Source organism: Oncorhynchus keta, chromosome 2 (genome assembly GCF_023373465.1).
Source record: "Oncorhynchus keta strain PuntledgeMale-10-30-2019 chromosome 2, Oket_V2, whole genome shotgun sequence".
Taxonomy (NCBI): Eukaryota; Metazoa; Chordata; class Actinopteri; order Salmoniformes; family Salmonidae; genus Oncorhynchus; species Oncorhynchus keta.
Window position 1 is genome coordinate 58840483 of NC_068422.1, and position 23120 is coordinate 58863602.

Genomic DNA, 23120 nt, shown 5'->3' on the forward strand with positions numbered 1-23120 from the left:
TAAAATAAGGGCCAAGTTTCGTGTAGGCTCACCCTGGCGTGACATTTTGATAACCGTGCAAATCTCTCTAGGACGAGGTGACTTATCAATATATTCCGCCTGCATTTACCCCCCAAAAATGAAATGCTGATTGGCTACTAACGTGGTTATCAAAACGTCACGCCGGGGTAAGCCTACACGAAACACAGCCCTTATATTAAGCGCTTCTAAAGTCCCATATGGGGAAAATGAATGGTTGGAAAAACTAATTGGAACAATTTCCCTGTTTGGCTCTATTACACAGTAAATGAGATCACTTGCCTCCGACCAAATTCATTTGAAAAATTCAGTCCAGGCCATTTTTTACTTTGAAGTGAAAAATAATCATTTCAGTTTATTGTCTTGGTCGTATGAAGTCGTAAATCAAACAAATACACTTGTGAACGTCGCAAGTTTTCTATTTAAACTTATCCGAGAAGAAATAATAAATCATATAAGGGTGCCATATATATATTTGACCGAAACTGTAATGGTGGATAGAGAGCGAGAGAGGGGTGACCTTGCCTACCAACAAAGCAATTACCTTATGGCCCAATGCAGGGGTGTGGAGTTCAGGTCACCACCTAGTTGGTCTATGACGGCCCCTTTGGATATATAATACCTATGAAAGAGTATTGAAAGGACGTGTTAAAAATACACCTACCAATGTCTTTGCACAGGAATATTCACGCTTAGCATGGGCTCCTCTTTGGGAATGACGTAGGATTGTTGTTTGTAAGAAAAAAAGTCAACATTCAAAATCTAAAACTACAGTCCTAACCAAATAAAATAGTATTGGTCACATACAGTTAGAATACTGTATATACATATTAGATGAGTAATGCAAGATATGTAAACATGATTAAAAAGTGACTAGCGTTCCATTTATTAAAGTGGCCAATGATTTCAAGTCTCTCTGTGCAAGTGATGGATATTTAACAGTCTGATGGCCTTGAGATAGAAGCTGTGCTGCACAACCAGACACGTGTTTGATGTAGTGCCCTTACTTGACCACCTCTGCGTGGTTGTTGATGGCTGCCCAGTGTAGGAGGGAGACATTCTCCTTGTCAGGCTGCCTCACATTGTAACCAGCCTCCATCAGTTCCTTACATCGGTCCAGGATACCAAACCTAGAATCCAAGCATGGGGGTAAAAGATATTGAAAAATTGATTCACTCGCACAAAGAAAACATCTTTCTGTCCATCCCTGGAAGGTGTACTGGAATATAAACATGAATCAAAAGGAGAACCTTTTGAACAATAAAAAAGGTTACCATTTTTCCAACTTGACAGAAATCTACAACACTAGGGGTCAGTATCTAGTCCTGCTCATAAATTGATGCCATGGCTTTTTTGCATTTGGTCAGAAAAGTTATGCTAGTTATTATCATGCATGACTACAATTACATGGTCTGGTTGGAGAACAGATATGTTGAGTTTGAGAGAGAAGTTGCTGGAGAGATTTGGTTGGTAGAGCATGGCGCTTCCAACCCCAGGGTTGTGGGTTCGATTCCCATGGGGGACCAGTATGACAATGTATACACTCACTATTGTAAGTACACCAGAAAAATGTAGCCGTTTTATTCTGATTTAGCTGAGAATTACATTGATATGGCATACATCTATCCCTTTTTCCTGTGCCATCCAAATGTTGTTAGCTAGCTGGCCAGGTAAATTGACTAAAGTAGGTCGTTTGTTATCAAACCAGAAACTCGTGGCTCGCTAGTAGTTTACAACGGCCCGCAACATGGCTTATAAAATGTGCGCCAATTCGCGTAGAAAGGGAAGATGGTACAGTAGCTCTGGTTATATAGAACAACACGTTTGAGTGGTTTGGGCTAGGGAAAAAAATCCGTTTTAAGTTATGTGAAAGCGCAAGCATGACTGTCACCGTGCTCCGTTTTTCCTCTTTGGCAGTGGCATTTAGAGACTGCGTGACAGCGAAGTCAGACTGGCCTGTATGTTCTTACAGGCAAACTAAAAAAGTATCCACATCGCACAACCGCTCCAATAATTAAGCAAATGGAACAGAAACCCCATCACTCTGCACACCGCAGCTTGTCATCACGGCTAAATAACATTTTAAAACTGATGGAGGCGCGCAGAAACAACGGACGGAGAGAAGCAGCTGAGTAGCCAGTGTGGTTAGGGATGAAGCTGGCGTTATATATATGATGGATAACTCATTCTGAATGACATCACGCTCTGAACTCTGATATTCTATTTGTAGGACGCATAAGGTTGCATTCTGTGCTCAGGTCATTCAATTTTGATACGAGAAACACACCATAATTTGTTGTTATCAAGGGGATTCGATTAAGCCGACCCGGGTAGGCGTAGTTCGCACCGAGTGAAAAGTGATTGAATTCGTTTTTGAACTGGGCTACCTGCCATGAGCCGGGTGCCCTGTTCGACGGCAAAGTCGGCTTAAAACAAAAGTGATGTAGGTTCTGTGGATTCTGTGTTGTCACATGCAAAAGTGATTGCTTTTGATAAAAACACCATCTGCCTTCCCAATAAAAACTACACTAAACAAAAAGATAAAACGCAACATGTAAAGTCCCATGTTTCAGGCGCGGAAATAAAAGACTGCAGAAATGTTCCATACACACAATTAACTTCAGGCACAACTGTATTTACATCCCGTTAGTGAGCATTTCTCCTTTGCCGAGATAATCCAGTCACCTGACAGGTGCGGCATACCAAGAAACTGATTAAACAGCATGATCATTACATGACTGCCCCTAAAATGTGCAGTTTTGTCAAACACAGTTGAGGGAGCGTGCAATTGGCATGCTGATGTAACAGTATAAGTTTAGGTCCGTCGTCCCTACCGTGGCGCGAACCAGGGACGCTCTGCACACGTCAACAGTCACCTTCGAAGCATCGTTACCCAAGCCGCGGGGGGAACTACTACAAGGTCTCAGAGCAAGTGACGTAACCGATTGAAACGCTATTTAGCGCGCACCGCTAACTAAGCTAGGCGTTTCACATCCGTTACACTGACTGCAGGAATGTCCACCTGAGCTGTTGCCAGAGAATTCAATGTTCATTTCTCTACAATAAGCCACCCCCAAAAACATTTGAGAGAATTTGGTATAAGCTACGGACCACATTTTTTCGATGGCAATTTGAAAGATACTGTGACAAGATCCTGAGGCCCATTGTCGTGCCATTCACCTCATGTTTCAGCATGATAATGCACAACCCTGTGTCGGAAGGATCTGTACATAATTCTTGGAAGCTGAAAATGTCCCAGTTCTTCCATGGCCCGGATACTCACCAGACATGGTCACCCATTGAGCATGTTTGGGATGCTCTGGATTGACGTGTACAACAGCGTGAACCAGTTGGCGCCAATATCCAGCAACTTCACAGCCATTGATGAGGGGGACAACATTCCACAGGCTACAATCAACAGCCTGATCAACTCTACGCGAAGGAGATGTCGGCTCTTTCGACTCATTTTGTTAACTTGAGTCAGTAATACCCAGAGCACGCAGGACCCTCTACCGATGAACTGAAAACGAGAAAGAGTCGCTCTCGTTGACCATAGCGAGCTTATTAGAGCAGTCATTTGTGACAGACTTATAAACGTCCCTTAAAACAACATTTGTTGATTGTTAGTTATACAATTATTTCTTGATACATTTCAAACAAGATCTAGTTGTGGGCGCAAACGGACTAGATTGTGAACTACGCTTCACGGAATGCATTACTTGACAGCCATGAGGGTGATAAGTAGCCTGATGACTCCAGCCCAACTCAAACAGTTTTAAAAAATGACCGGAACCAATGCCCGGTAGTGAATTAAGTCAACTGCGTCAGACGCTTCAAATTAAAAAGCACGTTTATTTTTCTTCGCGTCTGCGCGAGCTGGTAAAGTGAGCGCATAAATTGCAAAGAAAAGACAGTTTGTGCATTGTCATGTCTGGAACTGTGACATGTATAGTTAAATGTCTATTTAGTGTTGAAAAGTTTAGTTGCTAATAATACACATTTGAAAACAACAACTTTACGCCTGCCTCTGATTTTCGAGCACAGCCATATAGCCTGCAGGCTACGGCTGGGAAACTCCAGGAACTCCGTTCAAGAGAGAATACTGTTATGTAGAAAGAACGAGACTCGCTAAATTCTTTGTAACCTGCTAGGGTGTATTAGCTACAACTCTCCTCCTTACAACCTGAGCCAACATAACAGAAGGCAGTTTAGGTGGCTCTGTAGGACATATAAGGTGAGTCCAAAGGAACACAAAACAATAATTCAAAGGGGCTGCATAGCAAACACAACTGTTTATTATGGATTCGTATGACAATTAAATTTGCAAACGCTACGCGGTGTATGTGAATTGATGCTCTACTCTCGCACCAAAATTTACTCTGCTGACAATGTCTTTTCCGTGCGATTTCGGCTTCACGCTACGTTCTTCCGCTGCCGTTGTTCGTCACATACTTCTCATTGTGGAGAACAAACTAACGTCCGTGGGCGTGGCGTAGCGTTTGGCCGGAGCAAGGAGTCTGGGGCTGCGGTCCAAGTGCAAAGTAGAAAGGCATTGGCCCTAAACCCTCAGCCGTTGAACCCTCAACCACCTCCCCGGATATTGTGGTAAATGCTCTACAACAAAGCTTTGTGTCCGACAAGCTTTCTCTGCCCTTAACACCTCAAAAAAAAAAAAAAAAGGTAATGTGGTTTGGAAGAAGAAGAATGCCCCTCTCCCCACGGGTGTGATTACTACCTCTGAGGGTTGAGAGCTTGAGGTAGTCACCTCATACAAGTACTTTGGAGTATGGCTAGATGGTACACTGTCCCTTTCTCAGCACAATCTAGACTTGGATTAATTTATCCTAATCGCTCCTCTTTCACCCCAGCTGCCAAACTAACCCTGATTCAGGTGACCATCCTACCAATGCTAGATTACGGAGAAGTAATTTATAGATTGGCAGGTAAGGGTGCTCTCGAACGGCAAGAAGTTCACCCGTCGGCCATCAGATTAGCCACAAATGCTCCTTATAGGACACATCACTGCACTCTATATACTCCTCTAAACTGGTAATCTCTGTAAACCGTCACAAGACCCACTGGTTGATGCTTATTTCTAAAAGCCTCTTGGGCCTCACTGCCACTTAACTGAGATATTTACTGCAGCCCTCATCCTCCACATTCAACACCCATTCTGTTAAAAAGGTCCCCAAAGCACACACATCCCTGGGTCGCTAGTCTTTTCAGTTCGCTGCAGCTAGAGACTGGAACGAGCTGCAACAAACACCCAAACTGGACCCATTTTGTCTCAATCTCTTCATTCAAAGACTCAAAATCATGGACACTCCTACTGGCAGTTGTGGCTGCTTTGCGTGATGTATTGTTGCCTCTACCTTCTTGCCCTTTGTCTGTGCCCAATAATGTTTGTACCATATTTTGTGCTGCTACCATCTTGTGTTGTCATGTGTTGTTGCCTTGCTATGTTGTGGTCTTAGGTCTCTGTAGTGTTGTCTCGTCCTGGTGTGTGTTTTGTCCTATATTTATATTTTTCATTTTTAATCCCAGCCTGTCCCCACAGGAGGCCTTTTGGAAGGCCATCATTGTAAATGAGAATGTGTTATTAACTGACTTGCCTAGTTAAATAAAAAATAAAAAAACTACATTTTACATCGTAATCTGAGTGTACCTTAAAATGTCCCTTGCCCAAGCGAGGGAGAGTGATTGCCTCTCCAATGTCCTTGAAGGAAATATTGAAGTTGAGCCTATAAAAACAACTTTTAAAAACTAAAAGCTATTGATGTACTCAGGTAGCTAGCTATAGTTACCCATAGCTGGCTAGCTAGATTTATAGTTTGGTAATTTATTCCAATACATTTCTGAATTCCCCCAAAATATGTTTATGAAGCTAGCTATCTATGTTTTATAGGCTCCTCACTAGGAGTCTGAGTCACATTGGCAAACGAATGACGCTCAACGCTAAAATCAATGTCATCCATGTATATTTTTTAGCAAGCTAGCGTTGTAAGTTTGTCTCACATGCCGAATATGAAGCAGTGTTGATAAAATGACACTTCGCGGCCAACTGAGTTTGACACGCAACTACAATTTGCATTGAATAGTGGGTCATATCAACCCCGCAAGTGATTAAATTCCATTTTAATTGGTCACATGGGCTGGACATGCTGAGAGAGAGGAGTTTCCGATTGGTCTTTGGTGTATCATCAGCTTCACCACAGTCTGGAACTTCACTTCCTGATCACAGTCCACACCAAGTTTTCCCCCAGACTGGTGCATTGGCCTAAACAAGCAGCGCTTCAGAAAGAGTGAACACTGTCTGAGATTGCTGGTGTTGTGAAGGAGAGCACTGTGACGGGGGTTAACATCCCACAGCTGATTGGACTGGAGGATGGTACGGTGCTGGTGGAAAGCTATGGCTGGCAACAACACCTGATTCCGTACTTCAGGCCGCTGCCACAGATCAAGCAGTACCAGCACATCAGGTGAATATCATTTTCATTGCATGACATTATTCTTCTTACCTAAACTTGGAAGGTGAATTGATGTTGTGCAGGGTAGTAAATGTCTTCAGATTTTATTCCCTGTTTTACAGCGTCGCGGCTCTGGGGCCTATTGTTGACATACTGCAACAATCTCATGTGACTGTATTAAATGTCCACCACACAAATATATGCCGCATGTATCTGTTTATGCATCGTACATGTGCACCTCACTCCAGGTTTCAACTCATGGCCTCATCACATTGTATACTGTTACACACTTATGTATGGAATACTAAGTATGCTAATGCACTGTTGTGAAGGAATTTGGGCAGTGGTGTAAAGTACTTAAGTAGTACTTGAAAGTATTTTTACTGAAGTATTTGTGTGGGGTATCTGTACTTTACTATTTATATTTTTGGCAAAATTACTTCACTACATTCCAAAAGAAAGTAATGTACTTTCTACTCCATACATTGTCCCGGACACCCAAAAGTACTCGTTACATTTTGACAAGAAAAATTGTCCAATTCACACATATCAAGAGAACATTCCTGGTCATCCCTACTGCATCTGATCTGGCGGACCCACTAAAAACAAATGCTTAGTTTGTAAATTATGTCTGAGTGCTGGAGTGTGCCCCAGTCTATCCGTCAAGAAATTAAAAAAAATACAAAATTGTGCTGTCCGGTTTAATATAAGGAATTTGACAATTTAGTACTTTTTCCACCACTGGATGTGGCTGGGGGTTGTAGCATTTATTTCACATGACCCATTAATTTTAGACAAGTGTGTCTGGGTAAGCACCATCTAATATTTTTATCTGGACACTTTGTTAACCTGGAATTGTCCCCTTATTGTAGACTACTACTACTTTTAGTCTTAATCTTTACTACACTTCTCGCTGTTTAGCACATGACCTTCACATGTGAATCCTTAAAGAGATGGGTGGGGATGGCTTAAGAGGGTGTGAACAATGCTTAAATGGTGTAGACAAAGGAGAACTCTCCAGTGGGTAAAAAAACATTCAAAGGCCCTCTTCTCAAAAGTGAGTTTACAAGTTTATCAACTTTCAAATCAGAATGACTTCCCCATTGTTCCTAAAAAAAAAATGCAGTGTATGATAGCTACAAAATGGTATGTCTACTTTTTTCAAATGTAAAAAAATATATATTTCAAATTTTGCTACACAAGACCGATTTGAGCCGGTCAGTCACATATTTGATCAAAGTTGTTCACTCGCTCCCTCGAGCTAAATCGAGGGCCGAGGGGGCAATGTTTGTAAATTGGACCACCACTAAGATGGCAAGCAAACTGCTTCTGGTTTAGACAGGGATTCCCCAGAGGGAAAGTGGCTAGCAAGAGGGCTGAGGGGGTAAAAATAACGGGATTAGACCAAAGCCCTACAAATGATTTGTTCTCGAGTTCGAGTTAGTTGAGCAGAGGCTGTGCATATTTTGGTTCTACAAAGCTGTGTCCATCATAACATTCAATAATCAATTAATTGCAGTCATTCTTGCACCAATTATCAGATCTAAACCAGTGGCGGCTCCTCAGAGGAAGGGGAGAACCATCTTCCTCAGCGAATTTCTTAAATACAGTGCCTTGCGAAAGTATTCGGCCCCCTTGAACTTTGCGACCTTTTGCCACATTTCAGGCTTCAAACAAAGATATAAAACTGTATTTTTTTGTGAAGAATCAACAACAAGTGGGACACAATAATGAAGTGGAACAACATTTATTGGATATTTCAAACATTTTTAACAAATCAAAAACTAAAATAAATTGGGCGTGCAAAATTATTCAGCCCCTTTACTTTCAGTGCAGCAAACTCTCTCCAGAAGTTCAGTGAGGATCTCTGAATGATCCAATGCTGACCTAAATGACTAATGATGATAAATACAATCCACCTGTGTGTAATCAAGTCTCGGTATAAATGCACCTGCACTGTGATAGTCTCAGAGGTCCGTTAAAAGCGCAGAGAGCATCATGAAGAACAAGGAACACACCAGGCAGGTCCGAGATACTGTTGTGAAGAAGTTTAAAGCCGGATTTGGATACAAAAAGATTTCCCAAGCTTTAAACATCCCAAGGAGCACTGTGCAAGCGATAATATTGAATTGGAAGGAGTATCAGACCACTGCAAATCTACCAAGACCTGGCCGTCCCTCTAAACTTTCAGCTCATACAAGGAGAAGACTGATCAGAGATGCAGCCAAGAGGCCCATGATCACTCTGGATGAACTGCAGAGATCTACAGCTGAGGTGGGACACTCTGTCCATAGGACAACAATCAGTCGTATATTGCACAAATCTGGCCTTTATGGAAGAGTGGCAAGAAGAAAACCATTTCTTAAAGATATCCATAAAAAGTGTTGTTTAAAGTTTGCCACAAGCCACCTGGGAGACACAAACATGTGGAAGAAGGTGCTCTGGTCAGATGAAACCAAAATGGAACTTTTTGGCAACAATGCAAAACGTTATGTTTGGCGTAAAAGCAACACAGCTCATCACCCTGAACACACCATCCCCACTGTCAAACATGGTGGTGGCAGCATCATGGTTTGGGCCTGCTTTTCTTCAGCAGGGACAGGGAAGATGGTTCAAATTGATGGAGCCAAATACAGGACCATTCTGGAAGAAAACCTGATGGAGTCTGCAAAAGACCTGAGACTGGGACGGAGATTTGTCTTCCAACAAGACAATGATCCAAAACATAAAGCAACATCTACAATGGAATGGTTCAAAAATAAACATATCCAGGTGTTAGAATGGCCAAGTCAAAGTCCAGACCTGAATCCAATCGAGAATCTTTGGAAAGAACTGAAAACTGCTGTTCACAAATGCTCTCCATCCAACCTCACTGAGCTCGAGCTGTTTTGCAAGGAGGAATGGGAAAAAATGTCTCTCTCTCGATGTGCAAAACTGATAGAGACATACCCCAAGCGACCCCAAGCGACTTACAGCTGTAATCGCAGCAAAAGGTGGCGCTACAAAGTATTAACTTAAGGGGGCTGAATAATTTTGCACGCCCAATTTTTCAGTTTTTGATTTGTTAAAAATGTTTGAAATATCCAATAAATGTCGTTCCACTTCATGATTGTGTCCCACTTGTTGTTGATTCTTCACAAGAAAATACAGTTTTATATCTTTATGTTTGAAGCCTGAAATGTGGCAAAAGGTCGCAAAGTTCAAGGGGGCCGAATACTTTCGCAAGGCACTGTATATATTTTTTTGATTAAACTATAAATATATTCACATCACCAAATAATTTATTAAAACACTGTTTTGCAATGAAGGGCTACAGTAGCCTCAACAGCACTCTGTAGGGTAGTACCATAGGGAGAGAGCAAGCTATATTTCATAGTATTTTTCCCCCCTCACTTTCATTTACTTAGCTAGCGAATGCAGCCAGCTAGTTTAGCCTACTCAAACAGTTGAGATTTATATCATTTAAAAGCTTACAAACAAGATTGTCGAAATATTTTACAATTTCTTAAATTATACATTTACCTCAATGTCAGTTGTAGTATCCAATAATGTGTGAACTTATATTCGCATATGTTTTAGCTTAGACCTTATTTTCCATTATGAGGTTTTGTGTTGTGCCCGCAATCGGTTGAGACATCATGCTCTTTAATACAGGATGGGTGTCATGTTTTGGCTGATAAATTGAAATTTCGACTTTCAAATGGTGTCACGATTCTTGGAGGTCGACGTCAGATAATGTTGACATGAATGGGAATAGGCGTTTTAAAATTATACTATCCATCTTCCATAGGAAAGCTATTGAAATATTAAAGAAAAAAAATAGACATGACCATTTAAAAGTTGACATTCAACGGTGGGTGGACCGTAATTGTGGTAGTAATTATAAGTTAAAATGTCAATCATTTAAAGAAAGTCAAGGTCTGCTAAATCCTATTTAAATAGGCAGGTTTCCATTGACACAGGTTTATTCTACAAAGCAATGTGGCAAAGAAAATCATCGCGACATGGAAACGGCAGATAGACTACACAATGCATTTGAAACGTATTCAGACCAAGACTTTTTCCACATTAAAACCTTATTCCAAAATGGATTAAATACAAATCCTCATGTGTGTAGATGAGGGAAAAAAAATACAATTGAATCAATTTTAGAATACGGTTGTAATGTAACAAAATGTGGAAAAAGTCAAGGGGTCTGAATACTTCCTGAAGTTCCACTCAACATTTAATTCTAAATGCCTACTGCTGCTAAAGCCATTTTTCCAACTATAAAAATAATGTTTCTTTGCAGGACAAGTATTGTGCTGACTTTCAAGAATGCCTGTATTGCTTCGGGTTGCTTTTTTTGGTTGTCTGGGAAGTTTTATCGTCCAATTATTTCAGGGTGCAAAGTTTCACCATGGCATGGAGCATTGTTATACGCTAGTAGATGAGAATTATTAGAATGTCAAATATTAGTAAATGATTGCATTTTATCAAATCAAGAAATAGATACAGTGCCTTCAGAAAGTATTCATACCCCTTGACTTAGTCCACATTTTGTTGTGATACAGCCTGATTTCAAATGTTATGTTTTTTTTTCTTCTTTCACCCACTACCCCACAATGACAAAGTGCAAACATGTTTTTAGTCACACCCCTGACTCAATACTTTGTAGAAACACCTTTAGCAGCGATTACAGCTGTGAATATTTCCGGGTAAGTCGAAGAGCTTTTCTCACCTGATTGTGCAACTTTTCCCCTATATTCTTCTCAAAATTCTGTCAAATTGGTTGTTGATCATTGCTAGACAACCATTTTTCAGGTCTTGCCATAGATTTTAAGTCAAAACTAACTCGGTCACTCATTCACTGTCTTCTTGGTAAGTAGGCAACTGCAGCGCAGATTTGGCCTTGTGTTTTAGGTTATTGTCCTGCTGAAAGGTCATTTCATCTCCCAGTGTCTGGTGGAAGGCAGACTGAACCAGGTTTTCCTCTAGGATTTTGCCTGTACTTAGCGCAGTACCATTTCATCCTGAAAAACTTCAGAACTTAACTCTGACAAGCATACCCATAATATGATGCAGGCACCACTATGCTTAAAAATATGGAGAGTGGTACTCCATAGTGGTATTGGATTTGTCTCAAACATTCATTTTATTTAGGGCAAAAAGATAATTGCTTGTCTACATGTTTTGCAGCATTACTTTAGTGCCTTGTTGCAAACAGGATGAATGTTTTGGAATATTTGTATTCTGTACAGGCTTCCTTCTTTTTACTCTGTCAATTAGGTTAGTATTGTGGAGTATCTACAATCTTGTTGATCCATCCTCAGTTCTCCTATCACAGCCATTAAGCGCTGTAACTGGTTTAAAGTCACAGCCTCATGGTGAAATCTCAGAGCGGTTTCCATCCACTCCCGAAACTGAGTTAGGAAGTACACCTGTATCTTCGTAGTGACTGGGTGTATTGATACACCATCCAAAGTGTAATTAATAACTCCACCATGCTGAAAGGGATATTCAATGTCTGCTTTTTATTTTTTACCCATCTACCAATAGGTTCCCTTCTTTGCGAGGCATTGGCAAACTTCCCTGGTCTCTATGGTTGAATCAGTGTTTCAATTTCACTGCTCAACTGAGGGACCTTACATACAATTGTGTATGTGTGTGGTACAGAGATGAGGTAGTCATTCATATTACACCCTATTATTGCACACAGAGCGAGCCCATGGAACTTCAGTCCTGTTTAACACCATAGTGCCCTCAAAGCTCATCACTTAACTAAGGAACCTGGGACTAATTGCCTCCCAACTGGATCCTGGACTTCCTCATGGGCCGACCCCCAGGTAAGGGTAAGCAACAACACATCTGCCACGCTGATCCTTAACACGGGGTCCCTCAGGGGCGCGTGCTTAGTCCCCTCCTGTACTCCCTGTTCACCCACGACTGCGTGGCCAAGCACGATTCCAACACCATCATTAAGTTTGCCGACAACAACAGTAGTAGGCCTGATCACCAACAATGATGAGACAGTCTATAGGGAGGAGGTCAGAGACCTGGCAGTGTGGTGCCAGGTCAACAACCTCTATCTCAATGTGATCAAGACAAAAGGAGCTGATCGTGAACTACAGGAAAAGGAGGGCTGAACAGGCCCCCATTAACATCAATGGGGCTGTAGTGGAGCAGGTCGAGAGCTTAAAGTTCCTTGGTGTCCACATCACCAAAAAATGATCACGGTCCAAACACACCAAGAGTAGTAAAGAGGGCACAGCAACGCCTATTCTCCCTCAGGAGACTGAAAAGATTTGGCATGGGTCCTCAAACGGTTCTACAGCTACCCAGACTATTTGCATTGACCCCCCACTACTCACAGCAGTTTATCTATGCACTACTCCCTACCTACACATACATATTACCTCAATTACTTTGACTCTGTACCGGTACCCCCTGTATATAGCCTCATTACCGTAATTTCTGGACTATTAAGCGCACCTGAATATAAGCCGCACCCACTGAATTAAAAGAATATATGTATTTTGTACATTAATAAGCCGCACGTCTATAAGCCGCAGGTGCCTACCGGTACATTGAAACAAATGAACTTTACACAGCCTTTAAACTAAACACGAGAGAAGGTAGTGATCACACAGGGAGAAGATCTGTTTGTGCGCGCCACCCCACCGCCCAAATTTTACGGATTCACGTGGATGAATATCGCAGGAAGCGTGACGTGTTCACATCCCTGAAAGCTATTCAGTCCTCAGAATTGCCATTTAGCCTGAAGGCAAAGTAGTAAGCATAACAATCTGATCCCTACTGCTTTTATTATTATTATTATTATTATTATTATTATTATTATTATTATTATTATGGATCTCCAGAGGGGATTTCAAATTAAAATCTATTACCCATAAAGTACACTAATTCTGACCTGAGGTATGGAGCTGGGAGCACAACAATTGTAATGCGTGGCCATTAATAGGACTTCGTATGAAGCAACAGAGGTGAATCTTACTGTGTTGCCTTGACAATGTCCCAGCTGCTGCTGTCATCCATATGCGAACGTTTCTTGGGCTGCTGAGTGGGGTCTATCATCTGGCCAGCTCTTGGGCCAAACTGGCCATGGAAAGCAGGCATGAATCCGTGTGCCATCCTACTGCCGTGATCCCCGAATCCATGCACCGCAGGCACATGCGAGTGACCCCCGTGGCCATGGCAACTGTCATGGTTGTGACCCTGTAAAAAAAAAACACAAAAAGAGAGAATGGGCACATTATCAACTATGGATGGGAATTCTCAATTCTGGTGAGTTTGCCTGACTTGCAAATAGATGGTATGCAGTGATTGACATTAAGGGTTGGCCTACTGCCTGGGGAAATTGAACTGAGCAGTCACGTAAATTGAGCCTGCTCTGAGGTTGACCCATTGGGCAGGTGATAAAACGACAAAATCGTGAAAACATCCAAACTGCAAAGAATTCCAGTAGCCTGATCTTTCGGGTTCCTCCCTATTGTTTACGTGAAAGACAGACAATTTATGGCATTAAGGCAATACCACGGTAACCAAATTACACTGAGACTCAAAAAAATGTATGCCAAACAAACATTGAAATCTCAGAATAGGCTCCGAATTAAGAGTCAACGATGTTTGCAGAATGAAATGGGGCGTCAGCTGTGACATGACACATTAACTTTGAAAATAAATCTATTTTGGTTATTTAACTACAGTAAGTGAAGTGGATTTACACTTTGTAACGGAATTGCGGTAACGGAATTTAATCATGGGTCCCTGATCTGTACTCCACAGAAATGTTTAATTATGTCACTCTTCATGGTAATGCATCCTAAATAGGTACACAAAAAAAAAAAGGTAGAAATATGTAATATCCTCCTTTGCATACGTGGGTATTATTCCACACACTAGTAATTCAAAAATGTTTTAAATTTATTTAACTAGGCAAGTCAGTTCAGAACAAATTCTTATTTACAATGATGGCAATTATTTTAAAGAGCTTTGCCCCAAAACAAATCTATTTTTCACAAGTTTGGACATCAAAGTATAGCTCAACAAAGTATAGCTCAACATAGTACAGAGTACAGTACATGAATGTACTCCACTACTGTGCTGTCCAAACTTGTGAACCCAACTGTGGTTTGACTACTATAATCTCATTGTGGCAAATTCAATTGCAGTAACTCTGTTACCGATTTGGTAGCCGAATTTAGTTTGAAAAACACTTCATTCATAAACAAAATTGATATTAGTAAAAACATTAATTGATAGGTCTACTTTGTTACTTCTGCGAAATGTCGTTACCCTCCCTCATGAGGGAGAGAAATAAGGTCTACTTTGTTACTTCTGCGAAATGTCGTTACCCTCCCTCACGAGGGAGAGAAATAAGGAACTATCTTAAAAGATACAATAAGTGGGTTTTTGGTTAATAGAATCTCAAGGCACAAGGCAATGTTTCTTAAACTTAAACTTACAGAAGGCAAATCATTTGATCAAAACGAAATATAAGTGTTGATATTAGTTGTGAGGGGTCTTTTCTTCATTATTATGGTGTATTTCTAATACCTTCAGACTTTTTCTGGTAGATGTTTTCTAAAAAAAAATACCTATTTTCCGGCTGTTTGACCAGCTTATTCCACATTTTTAGGATCGAAAATGGTAGAAACCTGTATATATGCCTTAATTTCTCAAACATATAGACTTAGCTTTCATTTGACATGCTACTATGAACTTCACATGTTGGTCTCATGGGTCCTTTTACATGGAAATTACAATATATGTCAAATCGGGCAAGTTGAGCTCTTTTTCTTTACTGAGAACCAAAATAAAATTATTCCGTTAGTGATTTTTCTGATTCCTCCCCTGTGTGAGTGCACTGGTGAAAGGCAGGCATCATGAAACTGAGTGTAACTAGCTCATTTAGATTTTCGGGCAAGTGATAATCTTCGGGCAACCAAAACATAAAAAATAAAAAATAAATACTCCTTACATGCCCGGTGGCATAAAGCCTTTCAGACTTTAATGTCAATCCCTGGTATGCACAATGTACCATCCTCCAAGTCACCAAACCAAGGGTTACTGATCTCTTAGTAGCTACAATACCAAGCCAATATACTAACATGGGTTATTAACCAAACTGGGCTTTGAACCTAAACATCACTGATGAATTGGTCATCATTCAAGACATGTTTCTAATGGGACCCTTTTAGCATAATGGAATACTGTACAAACTACCCCAATATCAATAGAATGCAATATCTATAAAACAAGGCACAAACAAACAAACAAATATCCTCAGTTACTGTACGGAGTTGGACCACAAACAGCAGTGTAGACTCGAGTCGGATGACGTGGACTCAAGTCACAAATTTGCTGACTTGAGAGTCGACGTGATATAAAGTAACTGGAGACTCGACTTGAACTTGGAGCCTCAAGACTCGACTTGAGACTGATGACTTGAAATTATCTGGCCAGGTTTTGTAACAGTCTCTCCATGGATTGGCTAGTGAAACTCATACAGCTCTCTGATAGGAGCAGCAAACACGCTCAGGTCGGGTGAGCTAGCGCAGGGGTTCTCAAATTGGGGAGGTTTTGGGGAGTAGCGAGTGGGATTTTTTAAAATATTTTAATAGGCTTCATAAAGCCTACCATCTGTATTTTTGTATACATACCAACACACACGTATGTGGGCACCCCTTCAAATTAGTGGATTCGGCTATTTCAGACACACCCGTTGCTGACAGGTGTAAAAAAAAAAAATTGGGCACACAACCATGCAATCTCCATAGACAAACATTGGCAGCAGAATGGTCTTACTGAAGAGCTCAGTGACTTTCAACGTGGCACCATCATAGGACGCCACCTTTCCAACAAGTCCATTCGTCAAATGTCTGCCCTGCTAGAACTGCCCCGGGCCAACTGTAAATGCTGTTATTGTGAAGTGGAAACGTCTAGGAGCAACAACGGCTCAGCCGCGAAGTGGTAGGCCACAAGCTCACAGAACGGTACCACCGAGTGCTGAAGCGCGTAAAAATCGTTGTCCTTGGTTGCAACACCACTACAGAGTTCCAAACTGCTTCTGGAAGCAACATCAGCACAATAACCGTTTGTCGGGAGCTTCATGAAACGGGTTCCATTGCCGAGCAGCCGAACAAGCCTAAGATCACCATGTGCAATGCCAAGCGTTGGCTGGAATGGTGTAAAGCTCGCCTCCATTGGACTCTTGAGCAGTGGAAACGTGTTCTATGAAATGATGAATCACACTTGACCCCCTAAGGAAAAAAAATGAAAGAGAATATACAATTCGAGGGAGATAGAAAGCAGTTGCTTCGCAAGCCTTAAAATACATGATCTAAGTGATTGATAGTTGGTATTCAGCAGTCATAAAAGCATTCCCTATTACCTTTGAAGAACCACTAAAATTGTGATTTTGTTAGACAGCAGCTCTATAGAGATGAGATGACTTGGAATGAAACAAATGTTTTAAAACAAGTATTTTATTAAAGTAATGTGAATAAGTGATAAGCAGTAACAGACAGTCACTACCATCATGAGAATTATTAATTGTATTATTCTGTCTCGTTAATACATTCAACTCACAATGCATTTCGTGGCAAAAAATAAATCGAAAACCGTGATTATTTTTTAATAACAAACAGAAACTGAACTGACCTCAGAAAGCACTAATACGCAGGTATACTCCGTAGACACTTTTTTTGGTAGGCATTGCGTATACTCACTTCTTAATACCCACAATGCGTATCTAAGTAGGCTAGTGTAGTGGAAGTGAACACCATATCAATTAATAAGGCTGATGGAACATATCAGAATATGTAGCTTAAAATGTTGAAAAAGTATTATTTCTTCTAAGAGCAGGAACGTGCACACGGTAAGACATGACTGATTAATGTGAAGTAAAAACATCCAGGTTTCAAACAATTAAGGAACAGGAAAAATATAGCTATGCTATTGATAGGCCTAACGGTCTTCTGGTAGATGGAGAGGCTATCCCAAAACCCTTCAATTAAATGTTAATAAACTCAGCAAAAAAAAAAGAAACGTCCGCTGTCAATTGCGCTCATTTTCAGCAAACTTAACATGAGTAAATGTTTGTATGAACATAACAAGATTCAACAACTGAGACAAACTGAACAAGTTCAGTGACTAACAGGAATGGAATGTGTCCCTGAACAAAGGGGGGGGTCAAAATCAAAAGTAACAATGTGTATCCTCATCGACTGCACCAATTCTTGCTGTGAGATGTTACCCCACTCTTCCCGGACATTTCTGGGGGGAATGGCCCTAGCGCTCACCCTCCGATCCAACAGGTCTCAGACATGCTCGATAGGATTGACATTCAGGCTCGTCACTGGACATGGCAGAACAATGACATTCCTGTCTTGCAGGAAATCACGCACAGAATGAGCAGTATGGCTGGTGGCATTGTCATGCTGGAGGGTCATGTCAGAATGAGCCTGCAGGAAGGGTACCACATGAGGGAGGACGACATCTTCCCAGTAATGCACAGCGTTGAGATAGCCTGCAATGACAACAAGTTCAGTCCGATGATGCTGTGACACACCGCCCCAGACCATGATGGACCCTCCACCTCCAAATCGATCCCGCTCCAGAGTACAGGCCTTGGTGTAACGCTCATTCCTTCGACGATTAAACGCGAATCCGACCATCACCCCTGGTGAGACAAAACCATGACTCGTCAGTGAAGAGCACTTTTTGCCAGTCCTGCCTGGTACCAACGATGGTGGGTTTGTACCCATAGGTGACGTTGTTGCCGGTGATGTCTGGTGAGGACCTGCCTTACAACAGGCCTACAAGCCCTCAGTCCAGCCTCTCTCAGCCTATTGCGGACAGTCTGAGCACTGATGGAGGTATTGTGCGTTCCTGGTGTAACTCGGGGAGTTGTTGTTGCCATCCTGTCCCGCAGGTGTGATGTTCGGATGTACCGATCCTGTGCAGGTGTTGTTACTCGTGGTCTGCCACTGTGAGGACGATCAACTGTTCGTTCTGTCTCCCTGTAGCGCTGTCTTAGGCGTCTCTCAAATTGGACATTGCAATTTATTGCCCTGGCCACATCTGCAGTCCTCATGCCTCCTTGCAGCATGCCTAAGGAACATTCACACAGATGAGCAGGGACCCTGGGAATCTTTCTTTTGGGGTTTTTCAGAGTCAGTAGAAAGGCCTCTTTAGTGTCACTAGTTTCCTTAACTGTGACCAGAATTGCCTACCGTCTGATAACTGTTATTGTCTTAACGATTGTTCCACAGGTGCATGTTCATTAATTGTTTATGGTTCATTGAACAAGCATGGGAAACAGTGTTAAAACCCTTTACAATGAAGATCTGTGAAGTTATTTGGATTTTTAAAAAGTATCTTTGAAAGTCAGGGTCCTGAAAATAGGACATTTCTTTTTTTTACTGAGTTTAGCTACAAAATGAGCCCATGCCTACCTTGCAGAATGATATCATGATTATTTGCATCAATCCAGTGGCCATTTGTTTTGCAAACTCCCTCTCGTGTGTGCTACAGAAACAATTAACCAAACAGTGCTAAGTGCCTGCACAGTTTAATTAAAGGGTAACTACACTCAAATACATTTCTTAGATTTTTTTTCCAGACCTCAAAAGTGTTCTCCTGATGTGGTTTAAACATTGTTGTGGATTTAGAACATTCCGTTTAGTTATTTTGCTATTAAAAGTGTGTGACTGAATTTTTGGGGGAATAATCTGAAACCTGTGAATTTCAGTCTCATTTATCCATTTTAATAATAAGAGAAGTGTTGAGTATACGCACTTTTCCAGGCACCACTAAACCACTGGCTCTAACATTGCACTGCCTTCAATATTATGGGATGAAGAAGTAACATAATCTGGCATGTTAATTGCCGTATTTGTGAGGAAGAAAAGGCCTCCCCAGTTGGCAATGAGCATTCCACAGACAGGCAGCCTTCCAAAGTGATAGTGTGGTGCAGACAGACCATGCTTTCCTTCCGATCCTGCAATCTTCACTGCATACAGGTAGATGGGCCGTATGATTCTGCTTGCTCTGGACTCCAGAGAAGCGACATGGTATCCCTACTTAATATCGAATACTAACAATGACTTGCTGTATTGGATCGGGTGCCCAATTGTAGGGAGAGGATTACCGTAAATAAATATTCAGCTCCAAAAATGGTTTGGTAATCAAAAATAGAAATGGTTTACTTTGCAAGCTCACCAGCAATGAGGCATCAAGAAGAGTATGTGAGTAGAGTTAAGCGGTCGGAAATCCCACTCAACTCCATTCCAACCACTTGTAACATTGCTCCATTAGTTAAAAAAAATAAAAAATAAAAATCACCATTTAACCAACACCCATCTATTTTTGTGGACTACCTGGACCTACCATTTGGTTTTGAAGTATTAAAACCAGGCCATCAGATTTTAATAAAAAGTATTTTAATAAACATGAAAAGGTGACTAAGAAGCACTCATAATTTTAAATAGGCTACATGTCGTATTAAACAGCATATAAACACTAAATAGGTCAGGAGCCAGACCGGTAGCCAGAGAAGGAAGGAATATGAATTATTGAGGCTATATTTGTTTTGCCTATTTAAATTATTTCAAGGCTATAGCCTACAAATAAATACGTTGTGAAGCATTTGCGAGTGCGACACACTAGGCGGGCAGGAACATTAAGCGCTCAGCATTTAACCATTTTGTTGTATGAAATCATGATTTTGTCTATAAATGGTGCATAATATAGACTGACTTTGTTTAGAATTACATAAACATTTAATTATTAGGCTCAGCCAACAGTGACTTTGAATTCACTTTTAGAAACATGAGTTTTGGACAGTCTGTAGATTCAGGCTCATGTGATGGTGCCTGGAGAGCAGGCCAGCAGCGGAGAAACACCTCTCACTGTTTGCAGAGCCACTGGGGATGGTGATGTGAGCGCTCCAGCTTTAGGGAAACTTGCTCTGCGCTCCAGTCAAATTGGGCTCACATACTCTGGCATCAAGCAATAATTACTAGCATTGGCCTAATGGTCTTTTGGTATATAATTTAAAAAATAAAAATAAACTTACGAAACGTGCATTTGAAATTTCTTGTAAAAAAATAATAATTCATAATTACATCATCAAAATATGTTGTAGACAACATAATGAACAGGGCTGTGTGGTAGTTTCAATAAATATATTGCCATTTCCCCCTTGATTTTATATATAAAAATATTTAAAAAACTTGACTGGACTCTACTCTCTCTAACAATACACGATTTGGCCTTGACTCGACCTGTTCTTCCTGGGACACGGACCGAGTGACTCGAACAATAGTCACTTGATCCCACCAGTTATCAAACCTAGCTAAACGAGTTATACTGCAGCTTTGTTAGGAAGTTAGCTAACTAATACAGTTTCCCCAGTTCTACGATACACATATCCAGATATTAAAATAAATAAAATTATTAACTAGGCAAGTCAATTAAGAACACATTTGTATTTACAATTGACAGCCTTCAACGGCAAATACCCGGACGACGCTGGGCCAATTGTGCGCCGCCCTATGGGACTCCCAATCACCGCCTGTAGTGATACAGCAACCAAACCAACCTAGCTAACTATACTAACGCCAGATGCATAGACGATGACAGTTGTCTGAAACGTCGTTGGTAATCTGACATTACATGCCTACTGATCAGTGCCAGTTTAGTTATTTTAACGTTATTAGCAAGCTAACGTTAGCTCGCCTTGGCGTGCATGACTGCTGCCTCTTCTCAATGGCATTTCCACCAAACTTGCTGCCAGTTCAGGAAGCAGCTAACTATCAGTAGCTACACATGCTGGCTATTTTAGCAACGCTCTGAATAGAAAACAATGATTCCGTTCCTCTTCAATCAAGAATCACTGTAAAGTTCAACTTACGCCAGTATCTCCCTTCCAATCCATTGTACAGCCAGAACTGTGACGAGAGGACAACGAAAACGTTTTATTTTGCTGGCGAACTTCCTTCCCCTTCGACCACAATTTCCTGTATATATGGGCCACAGTATACGTCCCGCCTACAATCCCTCAGTTTTATTTTATTCATCGGACTATAGACCCCTTTCTGTGTTTGCAAACATTGCGGCACAAGGGCGATGCACGCAAATTTGTGGCAGAACAGGGGGAGTTCTTAGAGAAAGCCAGCAAAAGAAAAGGCTATACTTACATCCCAGACGCGACACATACATCTCAGCGACGTCCGCCTGACAGCGGTAGATCGTGTTCCATTTAACGTCCGCAGGAGGGCTGCTGTGATTGTGGTACTGTAAATCGAAATGCATTGCGCGCTGCACAGGCCCACCGCCGCTCAGCATCACAGAGTCGGCCGTAGATCGCGTAGACATCGAAATTGGGAAGAGTGTCTCAATGCATAATTCCTCACGTGCGGGGGGACAAGTTTCCCATATTTTAGGCATAGACTACCCATGGACAGTCAAAACATTTTCGGGTCATGGTTGTCAATAATTTTATCAGAAATATGTATATATATATATGCATAAAAGCGCAGGTGTCCATTCGGCAAATCATAAACCAAGTGGTCACACATCTGCGCTTTGTAGAAGATGAGAAATCCAAAGAGATGAGTTGGCAATCACTGAATCATCCATCCACATTGCGTCTCATAACAATGCTTAAACACTTTGGTGAAGTCCAGGGGTTCTCAAACTGGATTCTCAAACGAGAGACCACAATCGACATACACCAGTTGCACATTTTACTCATTTACTCAAATGATCATGCACATCTTAAAATGAATAAAATATGCTGTGATGCCAAAATGCTTAAAATAAATCGATAAACGAGTAGGCTACATTCAGACACGAAATATTATGTTGTTCTCTATAATATATAAGGGGATTGGGGTATAGGTCTACATGAGGGGATTTGATAGATGAAGAAATGTAATCAATAAATGGATAGATCTGGACTAGGATTAATGAAGCAATTTTACGAAATAGGCTTGAATTACAAACTGACCCAATATAGCATTCATGCAGCCACCACCTCAAATTGTCCAGTCATATAATTCCAATAAAATACATTAATGAAATAATTGAGTGTTATCTACAGGTAAATAGAAGACTATGAGAAAAATAGCAGTACAGCCATGATCAAAACTAGTGCGAGAGACTAACGACGTGACAAAGGATCATAGCAGATCATAGCAAGCACCTGGTTTGCCAGTATTTACTTGAAGAAGCTGAAGAAGCTGACGTTAACTGTCAAATTGGGTAATCACCTATCTTATTATTAGATCTAAGTTAATTGTCACAATTGAACTAGCTAAACGTTTGTAAATGCTAATTTAACGTTGAAATATCTGTTTTGATCCCGTATCTACCATGTTGCAACAGCGTGAACCCCTACACATCCACAGATACTTCAGAATGTCCTAATGTTTGTCAATATCGTCTTCAGGCTGAGAGACGATGGACGGGTAAGAGACGATGGATGTGTCGTGTCCGAGAGGTCAACTATATATAGGTGTATGCCAAATGCAAGGCATGGGATATTCAAGGAAATACTCTTGATGGACGAATTCTGAGTAGACCAGGTGTGCATTCAGTACAACTGAATAGTGTAGAGAGTTTAATTCA

The 23120-nt window shown here is 41.2% G+C and overlaps 1 protein-coding gene across 7 annotated transcripts in view; it reads right to left on the reverse strand.

Moving 5' to 3' along the window:
- LOC118357433 (putative palmitoyltransferase ZDHHC13) overlaps positions 1-21828 on the reverse strand; it is a 33101-nt gene extending 11273 nt beyond the window's left edge. For 2 of the 7 annotated variants that reach the window (XM_052479145.1, XM_052479149.1), the window contains exons 1-4: positions 21403-21556; positions 13480-13700; positions 1026-1148; positions 563-640 (exon numbers count right to left, since the gene is read on the reverse strand). In XM_052479145.1, the coding sequence (XP_052335105.1) occupies positions 563-640; positions 1026-1148; positions 13480-13700; positions 21403-21426 (446 nt within the window). In that variant the 5' untranslated portion in view covers positions 21427-21556. Of the gene's footprint in view, positions 1-562; positions 641-1025; positions 1149-1425; positions 2134-2305; positions 2325-2405; positions 2425-2852; positions 2972-13479; positions 13701-21402; positions 21557-21688 lie in introns of those variants that run through there. The other 5 variants (XM_052479146.1, XM_052479158.1, XM_052479165.1 and 2 more) reach the window with 5 other exon arrangements.
- Positions 21829-23120: the final 1292 nt, after the last annotated feature.